The sequence below is a fragment of the Misgurnus anguillicaudatus genome, chromosome 7 (genome assembly GCF_027580225.2).
Source record: "Misgurnus anguillicaudatus chromosome 7, ASM2758022v2, whole genome shotgun sequence".
In the NCBI taxonomy this organism is placed as follows: Eukaryota; Metazoa; Chordata; class Actinopteri; order Cypriniformes; family Cobitidae; genus Misgurnus; species Misgurnus anguillicaudatus.
In genome coordinates this window covers 5,992,147-6,010,686 of record NC_073343.2, presented here as the reverse complement: position 1 = coordinate 6,010,686, position 18,540 = coordinate 5,992,147, and the positions used below count along the sequence as shown (strand labels likewise).

At 36.5% G+C, this 18,540-nt stretch overlaps 1 protein-coding gene and 1 long non-coding RNA gene across 5 annotated transcripts in view; one reads left to right on the top strand and one right to left on the bottom strand.

Annotated features, from left to right (window-relative positions):
• LOC141365238 (uncharacterized) overlaps window positions 1–18,540 on the bottom strand; it is a 125,598-nt gene that overhangs the window by 14,540 nt on the left and 92,518 nt on the right. The window lies entirely within an intron of this gene.
• Window positions 4,377–17,114, top strand: p4ha1b (prolyl 4-hydroxylase, alpha polypeptide I b). 4 transcript variants are annotated; one of them, XM_073869303.1, is made up of 15 exons: window positions 4,377–4,590; window positions 6,898–6,974; window positions 7,526–7,622; window positions 8,810–8,961; window positions 9,138–9,275; window positions 9,876–10,115; window positions 10,335–10,546; window positions 10,639–10,815; window positions 13,347–13,417; window positions 15,437–15,536; window positions 15,624–15,677; window positions 15,767–15,838; window positions 16,026–16,088; window positions 16,172–16,268; window positions 16,379–17,114. In XM_073869303.1, the coding sequence occupies exons 2-15, from the start codon at window positions 6,899–6,901 to the stop codon at window positions 16,447–16,449; spliced, it is 1,620 nt and encodes a 539-aa protein (XP_073725404.1). In that variant the 5' UTR covers window positions 4,377–4,590; window position 6,898; the 3' UTR covers window positions 16,450–17,114. The 4 variants fall into 4 exon arrangements, with proteins under 4 accessions (XP_073725404.1, XP_073725402.1, XP_073725403.1 ...); XM_073869301.1 differs by having other exon boundaries at window positions 4,378–4,590; window positions 9,138–9,278; window positions 9,867–10,115; XM_073869302.1 differs by lacking the exon at window positions 13,347–13,417 and adding an exon at window positions 12,685–12,755 and having other exon boundaries at window positions 4,379–4,590.

Genomic DNA, 18,540 nt, shown 5'->3' with positions numbered 1-18,540 from the left:
TTAAAGTTTAGATATATGGCATTCACCATTACACCTAAAAAAATTACAAATTCACTGGATAAACGTGATGAGAAAAAATTGACCACAGTCTTATTTACTAAATAAACATTTAGTATTAAATATTTATAAATATTGATTTTTACTGTTCCTCTCAGCATTAATAAATATGAATAATGATTCAAACTTTTCTGTCTGAATATGCATTAATGTGCAGATAAGGATAAAGAGGATTTTTTATTATCTCACATTCAGACTTCACCTGGTTTGGCTCTAGTGCACAACTTGTCCTTTGGTGGTTGAGAGGATGTAAGACTGATACAAAACAACATAAGCTACACATATTTAGCGAATTCCTGACTTTGCAATCTGTCTACTTCTCTCTCTTCACAGAATTGATATGTCCTTTGGTTCGCCCTTCTGGCATGCGAGTCTCTCTGCAGCGAAATGGCGCCTCCTGCAGGGAGATGAAGTGTACAGTCAAACTCTCTTCAAATAACTTCTTTGAATTATCTCAGTCCAACACTGAAGGTAAACGATGTCATTGGTAAAGATCAAAGCATGTACAGTAATTAACCTTTTTGGAATGTGCATTTTATACATTTGGCAGATGCTTTTAAACCACTTACATTCAAGCTATACATCACACTAAGCATCAGTATTAGTGGTATCGTTGGTCATAATTTTTTTAAAACTGTCTGTCTGATTGTATGGAAACTGTAGTGGGAGATTTTTTATTTTAATTATAGTTTATGAACTTATAATTGTTAAATGCAAAATCCTGAACTTCTGTTCTAGTAAAAGATTTCTGTTCTTTCCATTTGTTCATTATTTTTATAGAATAGTAAAAAAAATCTAAAGCATTTTGAATTCATTTGTAATGCAAACTCACCTAAATTTAGATTTAAAATTCAACAGTATATTACACAGAATTGCTGAAAGCATATACTGTAAAATGCAAATTATCATAACTGTAATGAAAATTACTTAAAAATAAAGAATAATTGCTTACCTTTTTAAGGGAAAAGTAATTTAATTATACTAATTACTTAGTAATACTCTTGTTACTTAGTACACTTGTTACGGTAACACTTTAAAATACACTGTAAAAAATGTAGCATAAACCAACTTGGTTTTGCAAGTCAGTTCAACCTAAGTTTTGACTTAAAAAAGTTGACACAACTTGGAAAAACAAGTTGAAATTGTTTAACTTAATTTGTTAAGTTAAAGTAGCAAAATATAAAAAGGTTAACATTTTTTCCAGTTGTATTTGTTAACATAAGTTTATGCTTTAACTAATATGAACTAACTAGTATGAACAATACTTGTTAAAGGTGCAATTTGCATTTATTAATCTTATTTCATATTAATTTCAGGATTTACTAATACATTTTTTAAATTAAAAGTTGTAATTAGTTAATGTAACTAACATAAATAACTATGTTGGCATTAACCAACATTTACATATATTAATACATGCTGAAAAATTATATTGTATGTTGCCTTCTTGCATTTACCAATGTTAACAAATGCAACCTTAAAGTGTTACGCATGTTACTTTGTAATCCGTTACACCCAACACTGCAGCTGGCCTTTAATTTATTGCATATTATTGGTATATAATAGATTTATAGTTTGACCATTGCTTGGCTGTGTATATATGTTGTAAATAAAAAACTCCAAAAAAAAGTATACATTTGTGAATTTGTATGTGGGTTTGTGCTTCAATTGGCAGTCAGGAGGCACACTATAGAAATAGCTGGGTTATTCTTGACCCATAATGGGTAAACACTGGACAGAAGACACCGCTGAGCAAAAATTGACCCAATACTGGGTTGTTTTAACCCAACTGCTGGGTTATTATTACCCCATGGTTGCATAACAACAACCCACCCAACATTGGGCCATTCCCAACCCAGCATGTGGTCACCTTCAACCCAGCATGTGTTCTGTCCAACATTTACCCTCCATGGGTCAAAAAAATAACCCTGCCATTTTTAGAGTGCACACACGGATTCTCCCACTGTTCAGCACAGTTTTTTCCAGCTGACTGCTCTGGGAATGGACCCAGTAATCCTCCAGGGGGCTTTTCAGCTTTTCATCCTCTCTATCCTTTCCTTTGCACCTCTTGGATGATCCTACTGGAGTCTGAGCATTGCTCCCTCACTATCTATCTCTCCGAAATCTTGGAGGGGGCACCCAAGGCTCTGCCTCTCAGGCGCATGACTGCCGCATCATCAAAAACCTCCACATCACACACGTGGTCAATGCAACTGTCAAAATTTCAAATGCCCTTCCAGCTGTAATACATTATCTTCACCTGTGGCTAACTGATGATGCACAGCAAGACCTGAGACAGGCCTCAAAGTTTATGGCCTTAAGGGGGGCCACCGGGTTCACAGGGCGGTCGTGTGCTGGTGCACTGCAGCCTTGGTCGAAGCAGGAGCTCTGTGTTGACATTAGGGTTTCTAATGGAACACAGACGTTGGTATAAAAAATACAGACTCAAGAAGACTTTACCCCCATGGATCAAACACTAAAGACACTTGTAGGATACACTCTTAAAAACATAGGTGCTTTACGATGCCATAGAAGACCTTTTCTGTCTTAATAGTTTTTTAAAGCACCTTTAACATCTGAAGAACCTTTCTGTTTCACAAAAGTTTCTTTAAGGAGATAAAAGGTTCTTTAGATTATGAAAATGTATAGAAAAAGTGGTTCTTTGAAGAACCTTTGACTAAATAAAAAAGGTTCTTCTATGGCATCGCTGAGAAAACCCTTTATTTTTAAGAGTGTACTCCATCAATTAGCCAAAGAAAACTAACTAAAAATTATTTTTTATATTTGCTTGATGTGTTTCACAGGGATTTTTATTTTGTGATTGTAGCAATGTCTAGAACTTGATATCATTAATAAACCACTGAATCTTTGCATTTTATTTTACGTTAAGACCTGGTGGCCAGGGGGAATAAAGATAAAGATGTGGTTGGTCTAGTTTAGGTTCTGTAACAAGAAATTGATGTTTTGCAATTGATTTTGAACTACTCTGCCCGTATTGAGGTTCAAACTTTACATCAGTCAAATATTATATATTTTATATCCTTAAGAAAGCAGGTGCATTAACTTTTAGACAAAAGAGCAGTATCTTAACACAAATAACATTAATACAAACATGTTAGCCCACAAAGAGAGGTTTAAAAGTTTCATTTGATCAGTTCACTTTATACAATAAGTTAAATAAATAATACATTTGCATTAAATTCCCCTAATTTGTAATATAATTTTACATCCATTAAAAGTGGAGTGCCTTCCATTGTGTCACTTTTGTGCTATAAAGGTTCACAAACAAACAAACAAACAAACACAGATGCATGCAAACATTCTTCTGTGTATATGAGACAAACATTTGTCTCTTTTACGGCTCTGCTTTCTACAGTGTCAATATGGATAGCAATGGTTTTAGAACCTAAAACAACAGGAATAGCTTTAAAGATAATTTAACTTGACTGTATAATTACTAAATCTTAGCACAGTATGTTTTCTAAATAATAAAAAGGAGGGATGACAGGAGAAAAAAAGAAGTAAATGAAAGAAGCCACTGTAAAATACATAACAGTACAATGGTATTACAATACTCAAAACGGGAACAGAAACATGTTCTTAAAACAATAATTTTTTTCTGCTAACTCTGCACACATGCAAAAAATTTGTTCTGGTTTGCAGGAACACAATAAACAGAAAAATTAAAGGCATAGAATAGAAAATAAGTAATATAGATATGATGTGTTATTTACACATGTGCAAAGAATATATAACACTGTGTATACAACTGTAAAATTATAAATAGGCCTATGTATTTTAATTGTTATGCAAGTATGCATAAACAGTGTATTGCACTACAGAAAATTTATAATTATTATAATTTTAGTGGGTGGGGGCGCTAAAACATTCAGTCTTGAATATAACACAACTGAAAATGTGCAGCAAGTATAACGAATTTTTAGGTTTTAGTCTACATATTAAAGGGAACACGAATTAAGATATTTTAAGAAATTTTTGTAACCAAACCGTTCGTGGACCCCATTGACTTTCATAGGAAAAAAGAATAGTATAGAAGTAAATGGGGTCCACAAACGGTTTGGTTACAAACATTTCTCAAAATATCTTCCTTTGTGTTCATCAGAACAAAGAAATACAGGTTTGTAACAATGAGGGTGAGTAAATCATGACAGAATTTTCATTTTTTGGGGAACTATCCCTTTAATACAGCAAAAAACAACTCCCTCACAGACAGTGGAACGTGCAGATGCTCCCTTTGCAATGTGCAGAGATTTCAATGCCTATGTAAAACGCGCATGCGCAGTTCCGATTCCAACCCCAAAATTGCCAGGTTTTGTGATTTGGGAGTGTGTGAGACTCTGCACGTAGCTCACCAGACAGATGAGAAAAGCCGTGCAGCCTCCTTCCAAATAAATCTCAGCTGCACACAAGAGGCATCGTAAACAGAAGCGTCTTTAGGACATTAGCATCAGGAGAGGAACCTCGGGATTGACTTGGAGTTTCTGTGCGTGGTGACAGCTCGAAATTACTCAGGTAAATACTTTAGTGAACATAAGTTTTGTTCTATTTATGCTCTCTAGTAAAGTTTTATGAAAGTTTCGTTCTTGTTTATGTGTTTAGTGTGCTTTAGCCTTATAGATAAAGCAAGTTGATACAATACAGTATACGTACAATTTACAAGTAACAGCTAACGTTAAATGTTAAAATCACTGATCCCTAAAGTTTGCAGTTTTGAGGTTTTCCTTGCAGGAATTTCCACTATTCATACAATAATATGCAATATAAACGTGTATCGATTACTTCCACGTAAAAGTAACGTAGTAAATTTTAGTATTTACCACGGTAAATACGTAGTAAAATCTTATACTATAGTGTTTTCAACCTTACCACTGTAACTTAAATATTTAACGTTAACTACAATATTTATGGCAATTTATCAATTCTATAATATAAAGTTACATTAACAAATTTACTATAATATATTCAGTATAAACTTTCCTCTGGCATTAAAATTATCGATCCCGAAAGTTTGCATATATTTCGGAAGTTGCGGTGTGACACCGGCAGGAATTTCCGCTATACATACAATAAAATATTTAACTTCTATCGAGCTATTCGTGAAAAGTGTCATAATGATTAGTAGTCAGGTTTCGTTTTTAATTTGTCGTGTGTCGCTTTTAATTTCTTTAATCATAAATAAGTGGTCCAATAGCTATTTGCACGTGGTTTTGCAGATTGTTTTGTTTGTACAGTTGTTACGGGCGCAATAGTGCGGCGTGCCTGTCATAGGTTGGCACCTATAGTGGGTAAATTAGATTTTAAAAGTCCCACATGACCTACTTTATGAATTCTGTTTTTTGTGGTTTCGCGTTTGATTTCTGGCAGGCAGCTTTTAAGTTTTTCTCCACTGTTCGCTCGTGCACGGGGAGGGGAGTCGCGGTCGCGAGGACGTGGCACTTCCGCTGAGCTGGAGCCAATGAACTTCTCGTAGCTTCCATACTGGACCCTCACAAACTCACGAACTCTCTTAAAAAACAAAAAGCACCATTGTTACCATGCTGTACATATTACATTAACTTTTTAAAAATGCGTAATAAACGATCTCATTCAAGAGGTGTAAGAACTTAAGAAGACTTAATTTTTATGTTTTTTTAATTCTTTGATGACAGTTTTGTCTGTACAGTCAATTTAATTATATATTAGCATCACATTGTTTCTATTTGGCTTTAATAAATATAGTCTTTTTTCTTTTATAAAAAAAATACTTGCTTCAGCTGCCTGGATATTTTAAGAAAATTTAAGAAAAAATTAAAACTACTTATAAACTACAAAGGGTGATATGCTCCAATATTAGTATGTTAACTCTTTAACTGTTCAAAAACAATGTCAGGTTTCTCAAGGTGTGATTAAAAACATATTTTTATGTGTATTTCTGTCGTCTCTCTATGCTGAGGAATGCAAGTTCACGTGTTAATGTAGCATCATTCATAACCTTATAGTTTTCCATACTGTTCTGACAGGCATATGGCATTGACATTAGTTCATGCAGCAGGCAAGGTTCAGGTAAATTCCTTATACAGACCAAATGTGTATACACGGCAGTCAGATAGGTTGTTGGTTTTTTGGCCCCTTAGGGCATTTTTTCCTAAAGCGTCAGATGCCTGTTCAAACATACCTTGACATGTCTCTTCACATAGTTTGGCCATATGAAATTACTTGTGCAACACATTAAATATCCTGTTATAATAAATAATACAGATTTTTGCCGTTTATAATAACAATGTCCTTTTCTCTAATATTATGTGTAACTAACATGCAAGTAGCAGATTGTGGGTCAATTAAATATATTTACAAGGATAAGCCCTTTTAAATGTTTCAATACAAATTGCAGTTATAGCTACACTGTTTGTGTATAGTTTTAACATGTCGATATGAAACTGGATGCATTATAAGAACCAGTGGACAGTGAGAATCTCTTTATTTGTGGGGGGTTGTTGGTGTATTTGTCCAGTAATTCCCTACCCCAGGCTTCCCGAGGCTTGACAAGTTAACCTTTTCACAAAACAAGCGTGACCTCTTGTTTACACAAGCCAACACTTGCACAAACATGCAGAAGAGAGTTTCCCGCAGGGGTGTCTTGATTCCCTCTGTCATTCAAATCACTGGTCGACACATTTGTGCCAAACTTCTAAGCCAACAATAAACACTGCCACCAAACATCCATAATGCATGTTATATTAAAACTTTCTTTGGTTTCATTGACACCATAAAAGGCTGAATTATTATCATCTTCTGTGTATGGATTTGATTTAATGCATTACATATCCCTCTGTCTCTCAGGATGGTGCGGTGTTGGTTCCTGTTGAGTTTACTCTTCCACACCCTGTACGCCCATGTTGACTTCTTCACTTCTATAGGTCAGATTATCCATTGTTTTTACCAATGTTTATTAACATTTTCCTGTATTGTTTCCTGTCTATTACTCATAGGTTATCCTGATATTTAAAATATGCAGGATGTCTGTAAATAGTGTATAGACTAAGAATGTAAGTGGGAGGTGTGGTGCAGCAGCTTCCGAGAAACCACGCACATGCATTTTTGTTTATGATAAGATCATAAAGGAGAGCTTATGAATGATAACTTTTTGCGATGACGCTCCGCCGTCCTCACTACGACATGCCCTTTTGTTCACACAGGACGTGTTCCGTAAATGTTACGACAATGTTACTAGGTCCTCTTTACAGGAGCGATCCAAGAATCAATTACGGGATGTTTTTGCGTTCACACAGTAGGCAAGCTGTCAAATTTATTTTCTAGGACCAGCGTGCTGTGTGAATGGGGTTTTGGTGTGATCTGTTCCACCGCTTCTGAAAATATAAACATAAAAGCTTAAATCAACATGCATTTTAATAGATAGGTATGAGATGCTTCAGTTTTAATTTCAGATTTGTGGTTTTTTGACATCTAGGTCAGATGACAGATCTACTATACACAGAAAAGGACCTGGTGACATCACTAAAAGAGTACATTAAGCAAGAGGAGAACAAACTAGAGCAAGTCAAACAGTGAGTCTGAACAGTCACACACACACACACACACACACACACACACACACACACACACACACACACACACACACACACACACACACACACACACACACACACACACACACACACACACACACACACACACACACACAAACATGGAAACAAATGCTGCAAACCTGCTCAGCTGTGCAAACATACATGCCAACACGTATGTTGATCATCTGTTTGTATGGGGCTGTTTACAAAACAACATTTTCCGTAAACAGGAACGTTTTTATGGGGTATGGCTGTTTACATGACAACAACGTTTTGTGCATTTTGAAGACAGGTTTCAAAGTGCAAGTTTTTTATACCGACACTTTTGAAAGTACGTAAAAGCAAATTACAGTTTTTTAATTCAGTCTATACGCATGCGCGAGTAAACCAAAACAACATAGGTGACCTACAGGACTGTGTTTGTGTTACTCAAGATGCTAAGTTTATTAATGGTTCTCCTACAAAGTTTTGTCACTTGATACGGGTTACTTATAAAAATAAACCTACCTCATCGTATAAATAACGTCTAAAGTTGCACAATGCTTCTGTCATCTTGACTCTTTGTATTTATCGATCTGCTGAAAAATATATAGGTGCGCAGGTGTAGTGTTTCTTTTCGAGGTAACATCGCCAACTACTGGCCTGGCACACGTTATATAGTGTATTTAGTGCAGGGGTCTCCAATGTGGTGCCCACAGCACACAGTCTGTGAGGTTCCCGCCAAAGCACATTCTATTAATAGTTTCAATCGAATATTTATTTATTACATATTTTTTGTATTAGATTGGCTTGGTTTACATATGTTAACATTTTAAACAAAACTAAAACATATTAACAAGTAAAATAAAATAAAATCAACAAATAAAACAAAAAAGTTTTGAGTAGACTATATCAAAAAGTAGCCCTCCAGATTGTTTTATCCATGTGGTAGCCCTTGCTCACAAAAAGGTTGGAGACCCCTGATCTAGTGTATGTAAACGTAAATTGTAAAGAATTTTGTTTTACTACATTGTTGTCATGTAAACACAGCCTAAGACAGGCATGCTTAAAAATGCTTTTTATTTAAAAACACAAGGGCCTTGTTTCTGATGTGTTTTGCCAGTTCATGAATGGCTAGTGATTTATTAGCATCTTAGCATTATTTTGTTGTTCATCACCTGTAACAGGTGGGCAGAAAAGGTGGATTCGTTGACACACACAGCCACCCAGGACCCTGAGGGATACCTGGGGCACCCGGTGAATGCCTTCAAGCTCATGAAAAGACTTAACAGTGAATGGGCAGACCTGGAGAGCCTGGTTCTGCAAGACACCACCAATGGTTAGTGATACTTGAGACTTTGCCGACATAACTGCTAATATCTTTACTAACATGATCATGCTCTTTTTTTTGTAAATAAAACATTATTTGAAAAATTAGGATTTTAATATCACTGGCAGCATGTTTAAAATGTGTTGTTAAATCTTTTAATTCATTATTGGTGATCTTTTTCTTAGGGTTCATCTCTAATCTGACCAATCAGAGACAGTTTTTCCCAACGGATGAGGACCAGACAGGAGCAGCCAAGGCTTTGCTTAGATTACAGGACACATACCAGCTGTCTGCCAACGCCATTTCGACCGGAGACCTACCTGGTGAGGGAGTGCATGTGTTTATGTTCTCCCTGAAGTCTGCTTAAACTTAAAGGGGACATATCATGAAAATCTGACTTTTCCATGTTTAAGTGCTATAATTGGGTCCCCAGTGCTTTTATCAACTTAGAACATGTGAATAAGATCAACCCAGTAACTTAGTTTTGGTAAACCATTCTCCACAAGCATGTGAAAATCATTGAAATTTGGCTCCCCTGGTGATGTCATAATACCGCCCCTTAATCTGCACCATCCAACCACGCAAATGCCATTTAGTAAAGAGATGAGCTCATTTGCATGTTAAATGACACACCCAAAATGGCACATTTTTGCACACACCTACAAAGTGACAATTTTAACATGTTATAATAAATTATTTATATGATATTTGAAGCTTAAACTTTACATATGTACTCTGGGGACACCAAAGATTGTTTTGACATCTTAAAAAAGTCTTGTAAAATGTCCCCTTTAATGAAAACTGTATGAGAGATGTTTTTATTGTAAACTATTCTTTCAAATGTCTTTATTTTCAACTAAATATATTACATTTAATTATAAAAAGACTTTTGCCTTTTTATCTGCTTACGGGTGTGGCCTCAGGTGTGGTTCACAAGAGCCGGATGACAGTGGAAGACTGCTATGAGCTGGGGAAGATCGCTTACTCCGATGCGGACTACTATCACACTGAACTTTGGATGACACAAGCGCTTACACAGCTGGATGGGGGCGAGGAATCCACCATAGACAAGGTCACAGTTATGGACTACCTCAGTTACGCCATTTACCAACAGGGGGAGCTAGAGAAAGCTCTCGAAATTACCAGAAGGATGCTGAAGTTGGGTAAGTTTGCAGAGTAAATAAAATGATGGGAAGCTCTTCTTCAAAGTAAAGTTTGGAATATTATTAGAGATATAAAGGCTGAGTTTGATATATTATAAGGAAAGAATTGAAACTCTAGTGTTTGGTAAAGAAAGAGCTGGAAAGAGTAACCTTACATGACAAAACATTAGGCTTGATCAACATTTGAAAAAATGGCTTTGTGCTGCGTTTGAATTTCAGACCCGAATCACCAGAGAGCCAATGGGAACCTAAAATACTTTGAGTTCCAGTTGGAGAAGCAGAGAAAGGCAGAGGAAGAGAAAAATGAGGAGGTTAAAATAAGAGAAAAGAAAGATCTGGACAAACAAGAAGCTCAGAGGAAACGCTCCAATGATCCTCTGCCAGAAAGGAAGAAATATGAAATGCTGTGCAGAGGAGAGGGATTGAAAATGGTAAAAAACAAAGATGTCATTTATCTCCACTTTTTCTTGTTTCTATTAAATCTTTTTCTTAAACGTTTGTTTCTGTTTCTTTTGGGCTGTAGACACCTCGCAGACAGAGCCGTTTGTTTTGTCGTTACTCTGACAATGGCCGCAATCCACGATTGCTATTGGCTCCGGTGAAAGTGGAGGATGAGTGGGACCGCCCGCACATTGTTCGGTATCACAACATCATCTCTGACAGTGAAATCATGACAGTGAAGGAATTGGCAAAACCCAGAGTAAGTTTCTTTATGCTGTGGCTGACCAAATCTTATTTTAAGATCTCTGAAAAAAGTCAGATATTTGCAGACACCCTGAAATCATTCTTAGGATATTTGCAGGGCTAGTTTTTTTTTTGCATTAGATACTCAATGGCATTTACAGGTAATTAAAATCTACAGTAAATGCTTCTCATCCCTAAAAACATAAGTTTAAAGAAACTGAGCCATGTCAAAGCTCAAGTCAAGTTTCTAAGAATTATATGCATAGTTGAAGATTTTATTGTATTGTTGAGAAAATGTGAAATTTGGAAGCAATTAAGGAGTTCAGATGCAAACCCCTCTAAGTGCGTCTGGCATGTTTTCTTGTAAATGAGCATTTCTTATCAGGCTCTTATGCTTAGGTTCAGTAATTTCACTTTTATGGCAATATAAAGGTCAGTAATTGAAAATGTCACTTTAGTCATTTTATTGGTTTAACAAATTTGACTCTCTTTCGCTGCAAAACCCTCTAAGTGCATGCACGCTTTTTTTGGGAAAACTCACTAAAGATGCAACTTAAAACATTGCAAATAATAAAAGTCAGAATGTAAAAATAAAGAAACTAAACCACACATTAGGGGGCGCTGTGATCCATGTCACTGCCACATTCGGGTTGTATTCAGAACCAAGAACTCATAATAACTCCTTGAAGAAAAGTAGGGTCCTTGCAACTCATTGCTCGGGCCATAACAAGGGACACAAGTTTGAATGTGATCCACGGTCGTTTCGTGTTCGTCTGTGTACTTAGAGGACTTTGCTGAAAAATAAGATTTTGCCAACAAAGCAGTATTTCTGAATGGCCTGAGGCCAGGATTAAGCGAAAGTATTTGATAAACATACGTGCAGAGAGCATTTGATTTATATCATTATCTAATTTTTGACGGAGGTGGCATTTAGTGGCTTTTGCATCTGAGCTTCTAATTTTTTTTTATAACAGAACACACACACACATATATATACAGTATATATTTATTTATTTATTTAAATACACTCACCTAAAGGATTATTAGGAACACCTGTTCAATTTCTCATTAATGCAATGGTGTAATGGTGTGGTTGATGTTTTCATGGCACACTAGGCCCCTTAGTGCCAATTGGGCATTGTTTAAAGGCCATGGCCTACCTGAGCATTGTTTCTGACCATGTCCATCCCTTTATGACCACCATGTACCCATCCTCTGATGGCTACTTCCAGCAGGTTAATGCACCATGCCACAAAGCTCGAATCATTTCAAATTGGTTTCTTGAACATGACAATGAGTTCACTGTATTAAAATGACCCCCAAGTCACCAGATCTCAACCCAATAGAGCATCTTTAGGATGTGGTGGAACGGGAGCTTCATGACCTGGATGTGCATCCTACAAATCTCCATCAACTGCAAGATGCTATCCTATCAATATGGGCCAACATTTCTAAAGAATGCTTTCAGCACCTTGTTGAATCAATGCCATGTAGAATTAAGGCAGTTCTGAAGGCGAAAGGGGGTGAAACACAGTATTAGTATGGTGTTCCTAATAATCCTTTAGGTGAGTGCTTATAAAAATGAAGGTTCTTTAAAGGGTACTTGACAGAGATTCAACAGAAGAACTTTTAGTCAAAGGTACTTAATATATAAGTATATTAATATAACTTAATATAACTCTTTTTCACTACAAACAACCTTTTTTGCAACAGAAATGTTTTGTGGATGTTTATGGAACCATACAGCCTAACAAAGTCCCTTTTAGGAACCTTTATTTTTAAGAATTTACTAGTTAAGATGTCTAGTCAATATTAGTAAGGGGTTGAGGTACGGGAGCCTTTGAGGGACACAGAGCGATGTGTAACCCCATGTCTGGCTCCTCAGCTCCGTAGGGCCACTATATCCAATCCCATCACAGGCGTGCTCGAAACTGCCCCCTACAGGATCAGTAAGAGGTAAGGCATGAAAATGCAGAGCACTGTTAAGGAGATGCTTCGCCGTGCCTTCGTTGTTCTGTAGGATCAGAGAACTCCTTAGCAGAAACAATGTAAAACATAGATATTGTTATTATTCATTTCATTCAATGAATTATTTAAATTAAATAATTAAATACTAAATTTCAATTACTAAAATTCTACTTGAGAAATAATTTTAACTGTTGGAGCAGAAAGTTTTAATATTGTTTTAATGCTGAGGAGTTGTAGACCCTGCATTGGTGTTTTTTATGTAGTCATGTGCTCAGTGCCGGTGGAGCTTGAACAGGGACAGTCTGATTGCAAAATTATGTAAAAAAAAAAAAAATGCAAATTACTTAGTGGCAGTTTGGGATCGAAAGATTCATGCTAAGAACTTTAAAGCCAAAGATTAAACATTAACTTATAGTTTTGTATCACTGATGGTAAAAAGATTTGTCCCTGTTCTTTACATGACTTTAGTTCATAACATTACAATAAAGTGACCTCTCTCTCTTTCTCTCTGTCTCTCTCTCCGCTTTATTTGCCTTTCTACAACTTTGTGTGCTGCTTTCTTTGTGTAATGGGGTATAGCTAAGGCGAGCAACTGTGCACGATCCCATTACGGGAAAACTCACCACTGCCCAATACAGAGTCTCCAAGAGGTAAGGGCTCAAAAGGTGAAGTAAATTGAAATGTAATCAATTAAATTTCATTTTAATTTAATAAGATTAATTAAATTTCGAATTAAATTATTTCAATAATTTCTATTACATTTTCTTGATTAGTAGAGTCAGTTCAATGTCATGCTAATATGCCATTGAATTTTTTTGTGATGCTGTTGATATTCAAAGGACTATACAGCTTTGTTTTCAATAGCACCAAATTAGATTTTTTAACGTATGTTAAACTCTAAAGCAATAAGCCTATTACTTTTGTAAGCAATGACATTTTAATTTCAATACAGGCTGTTTTAGGGCTGTCAAACTATGAATGCACTAGTTAACTAGTTAAAGCCTTGTATTAAAGGGACACTCCACTTTTTTTTGAAAATAAGCTCATTTTCCAGCTCCCCTAGTGTGAAACATCTTGTTTTTGCCGTTTTGGAGTCCATTCAGCCGATCTCCGGGTCCGGCATTCCACTTTTGGCATAGCTTAGCATAATCCATATCATTGCGCCTGCTGCAGCCATGGCATGGCAGCAAAGTCTTATTTCACCGGAATAAGAGTATAGTCCTTAGCCATATCGGCCTAGAAATTACAACTTTAAATTTTCCGTCGGCCTTAGTACACCATGTAACTACAGAAGATTCAAGTTTTAAATGGGGAAAAATATCGAAACTCTTCTGTAATTTCTGAGCGCGATGCTAATGGTCTAATCAGATTCAATGGATTATGCTAAGCTATGCAAAAAGTGCTAGCGCCGGACCCGGAGATCGACTGAATGGATTCCAAAACTGTAGAGATAGAATGTTTCACTCTATGGGAGCTGGAAGGTGGGCATATTTTCGAAGGAACTGGAGTGTCCCTTTACCACTGTAATATATTTATACAGACAACAGATGTTAGAGTTTGTCTGGATGTGAAGAACATAATTTCATGTGTTTTCTTCCCAAGTCCTCATAATATACTCCCTATCGGGAGTACTTGGGAATAGATAAATATTTGTGCGCGCACACACACACATTAACACACACAAACAAAAAGTGTGTTGCCATAGCCGCTGCGTGGCCAGCCGTTGTGTCTGTACACTAAAATAATCTTTAATAGTGCTTAACATAGTTGAGTTGTCCCAGTCATTTTCCACCCACACCCCAGTGGTTTAACCTCTCTTAGTTATTATAAGTGTGTGTTTGAGAATGCGCGTCTTATACTGGACAGACTGGGTGGAGTCGCTGGAGTAATTTTGAGCCTGGGGGACACTGAATAAAGTTGGTGAATATCAGTTTGTTAGTTTTAACAAAAGGAAAGTGATGGAGTGACCTTCTCATGGGGCCTGCCTTTATATTTCCCATCTTTGGTTCCCTTTCCCACCCTTTGTGGCTTTACCTGCATGTCCGTCTGCATTAAAGGAATATTCCATTGTCTTAAAGGAAGGGTCCAGATGGTTTACTCACCACCATGTCATCCAGGGTGTTGATGTCTTTCTTTGTTCAGTCGAGAGGAGATTGTGTTTTTTGGGGAAAACATTGCAGGATTTTTTTTTAATTTTGATGGACTGTAGTGGAGCCCAACATTTGAGACTTGACTCAACACGTGACGGTTTTTTTCAGCGGAGTTTCAAAGGTCTATAAACAATCCCAAACGAGGCATTAGGATCTTATCTAGCAAAACGATTGTCATTTTCGACAAGAAAAATAAAAAATATGTTTTTTTAAACCACAACTTTTGTTGAGTTAAGTATTAAATGTTGGGCTCTATTAAAGTCCATTAAAATGAGAAAAATCCTGCAATGTTTTCCTCAAAAAACATAATTTCTTCTCGACTGAACAAAGAAAGACATCAACATTTTGGATGGCATGGTGGTGAGTGAATTGTCTGGATTTTTCTTTTAGGAAAATGGAATATTCCTTTAAGCTGTTCATGTTTGCATGTGATACCATATACAGTAGTTGGTTCGTTATATGTTTTATTTTCTGTGGTACGTTTAATTTCTTCTCTACATTTTTTTTCTGTCCTTTTAGTGCTTGGCTGTCTGGATATGAGCATTCCACAATTGAAAGGATTAACCAGCGTATTGAGGATGTGACCGGTCTAGAAATGGACACAGCAGAAGAGTTGCAGGTAAGTGGGAGGGGTTTCCACATTTACCAGCCAATCAGAAGTAAACTGAAATGCTTTGGTATAAACAGGTTTTTTCTCATATGTCAGGTTGCAAATTATGGAGTTGGAGGCCAATATGAACCTCACTTTGACTTTGGAAGGGTGAGTCCCTTAGATTTAAATAACTATTACACTGACATTAGCTTGTGTCTGATTCTCATGCTTCTTTCTATGTGTTTGTATTCATACAGAAAGATGAACCAGATGCCTTTAAAGAACTGGGCACAGGAAACAGAATTGCGACCTGGCTCTTTTATATGAGTAACCCCACAGCTCACACAATATGTGTTTTATATAGTATTTTATTTATCGGTATAGTAATACCAATAGTAATAAAGTTGATCAAGTTATATATAGTATTACTTTTGCTTCATATAAGCAATGCTCGACTTCAGTTAAGTTTTGGTGAGGGCTTGATTTATCCTGGACTCTCTTGTGTTGCAGATGAGTGATGTAACAGCAGGGGGCGCCACTGTCTTCACTGATGTAGGAGCAGCAGTATGGCCCAAAAAGGTGAAACATACAACAAAATGTCTGTCTTCTTTCCCATCAGACAGGTTCAGCCTTTTTAATTTCAGTTGTTGTTGTCTCGCCAGGGTACAGCGGTTTTCTGGTATAACCTTATGGCTAGTGGAGAAGGAGACTACAGCACAAGACATGCTGCCTGTCCAGTTTTAGTAGGCAACAAGTGGGGTGAGTATTTTGGCCGCCCCACAACTTTAGTAATTTCTCAAAAACACAAAGCATTCTCTGTAAAATGTTTCCAGTTAGTCACTTTTGCATTTCTCTCGTTTTCTTTGCAGTATCAAATAAATGGGTACATGAACGAGGTCAAGAATTCAGAAGACCTTGTGGTCTAAGTGAAGAGGAATGATCACACTCTCTATCGTTCCTGTTTAGTATCATGGTGTCAGTTTTATTCAGTATGGAATGTGTGTTTGTACAAAGAGTGAATGACTATCATCGATGTTCATATCTTTACTTTTCTATGCCCCTTTCTAAAAAGTAAACCAAGAAACATGGGTAGGATATGATCCTAAATACACCAAGAATGTGCAGAGGTCTAATCAAAAGTTTTATTCTAGTTATTTATTTATGGTTGCTTTTTAAATCATATTTGGCTTTTGCACTTTCTTTCATCTTGAACTCAATACAGCATACAACAATTCTAGCGAGGTTGCTCAAGGCCTGCGTTTAACCACTGAACACTCCTGAAACCATAAACTTGAATCACTGACACTCCAGAAACTTTAGGCTTGAATAAGAATGAATGAGGGAACATGCAGGAGTTTAGGTCATTTGGAGATAATCAAAACAACTTGATCTAAATAGTCTGAAGACTAACCTTTTAAGACCAATATATGTTGCTCTGGACAAATTCCTACATAGTACCAAATAATATTTTAACACGTTCTGTGACCAATGCTAGACATTGTTTTTAATGGATGTCTTTTTTATGTACTTTTGTATTTGTGGAAAAAAAATTTTTGTGTGTGTGACTGTTTTCTACAGAAATAAATTTTATGTCATCATTTGAAACTGTCTTTTGTTTGGTTCATCCATACTATTGCTTAACTCTATACTTAAATGTTTACTTTGTTTAGCAGGTTTTGGTTATGGAAAATGTAATTCTGTTTAACAGCAATGAATTCTTAAAGTTAACAAAAAATAAGATTTTTTTTCTAATTTGTCAAGTTACACAGCAAACCTCCTGAACGTGGACGTGAAGGAAAATCATTTTTAAAGGGATAGTTCACCCAAAAATGAAATTGTCATTTACTTGCTCTCGCGTTGTTGCAGAGCGGTATACATTTGTTTGTTTTGATGAACACTAAGAATCAGGGCCGGATTATCCATTGACGGGATTGGGCGAGTGCCCTGGGGCACCAGGCAATGGGGGGCACCAAGGGCTCCAGACCGTGGCCAAAATGTTTTTTTATTAAATTTTTTTTTTACAAGTACTCGCGCGTGTGCGGCACTCGTGTCAAAACTACGGAATGCACGATTGGGTTTTAAACGCTCATTTGCCTGACGCGTATATCATTTTATGTTACCACGCGCTCAGTTGATTGTACCGATGGGCAGCCCGGGTAAAGTCAACACATCTCACTCAGAACCGCAAGAAGACATCAGTGCCCAGTTAGGGAAAACCGGATAAAAGATGAGAAACAACTAAAGGATACAAGTATGTAGATTATGCCTAGAATTGGTGAAGGGGGGTGTATGATTCTTTGGTTCATAACTTCCTATTCTAAAAGTTTCATTACTTGTGCAAAATGACATGTGCAGCAACTGCATAGAGTTAAGTCTATTTAGTATTTTTCAGTAATGTAGTTATTTTGGAAAAAATGTGAATAATTGCATTGCAGGCTGATTTAAGGTGTGCCTTAAATTTTCAGCTGGCACTCCTAAAAATTTCAGCCAGGGGCTACAGTGCTCATAATAAAAAAAAGTTAGTCTGGAGCCCTAAATGACTAGAGTTCAATATATAATATAATGTAGATTTTTTTGGGAGGGGGGCACTTGAAATTTGGTCACCCTGGGGCATTTCACTGTGTTAATCCGGGCCTGCTAAGAATCATATTTTGAGGAATGTTTGTAATCAAACAGTTTGTAAGCCCCATTCACTTCCATAGTATTCATTTGCAACATGATCTCACGGAAAGTCATGTTATAGTCATGAAAAATGTTATTAATTTATTTGTGTCCATGGCACAAAATGTAACTTTTTGTGCCTTGAGCACCAATGTCTTTTTGGTGTCAATCGCACAAATTTCTATAAATCGTTTTTTGTTTCCGTGGCACAACTTTCTTTTTCATGTCATTTTATGTATTGTCCCCCCCCCCCAATTTTTAAATAATTGTTGCTTGGGTTTGGGGTTAGATTTGGGGTTTGGGTTAGGATGTACTTTTATGTATTGGTTTCTAAATGTCTTTTTTTCGCTTTCAAAACTATTCTCGAGTG

Excerpts from the sequence above, each read along its gene's own strand:
- p4ha1b (XM_073869301.1), top strand. The coding sequence starts at position 6,899 with ATGGTGCGGTGTTGGTTCCTGTTGAGTTTACTCTTCCACACCCTGTAC. Across the intron at positions 7,623-8,809 it reads AAACTAGAGCAAGTCAAACA|GTGGGCAGAAAAGGTGGATT; the intron begins GTGAGTCTGAAC and ends CACCTGTAACAG. Across the intron at positions 8,962-9,137 it reads TCTGCAAGACACCACCAATG|GGTTCATCTCTAATCTGACC; the intron begins GTTAGTGATACT and ends TCTTTTTCTTAG.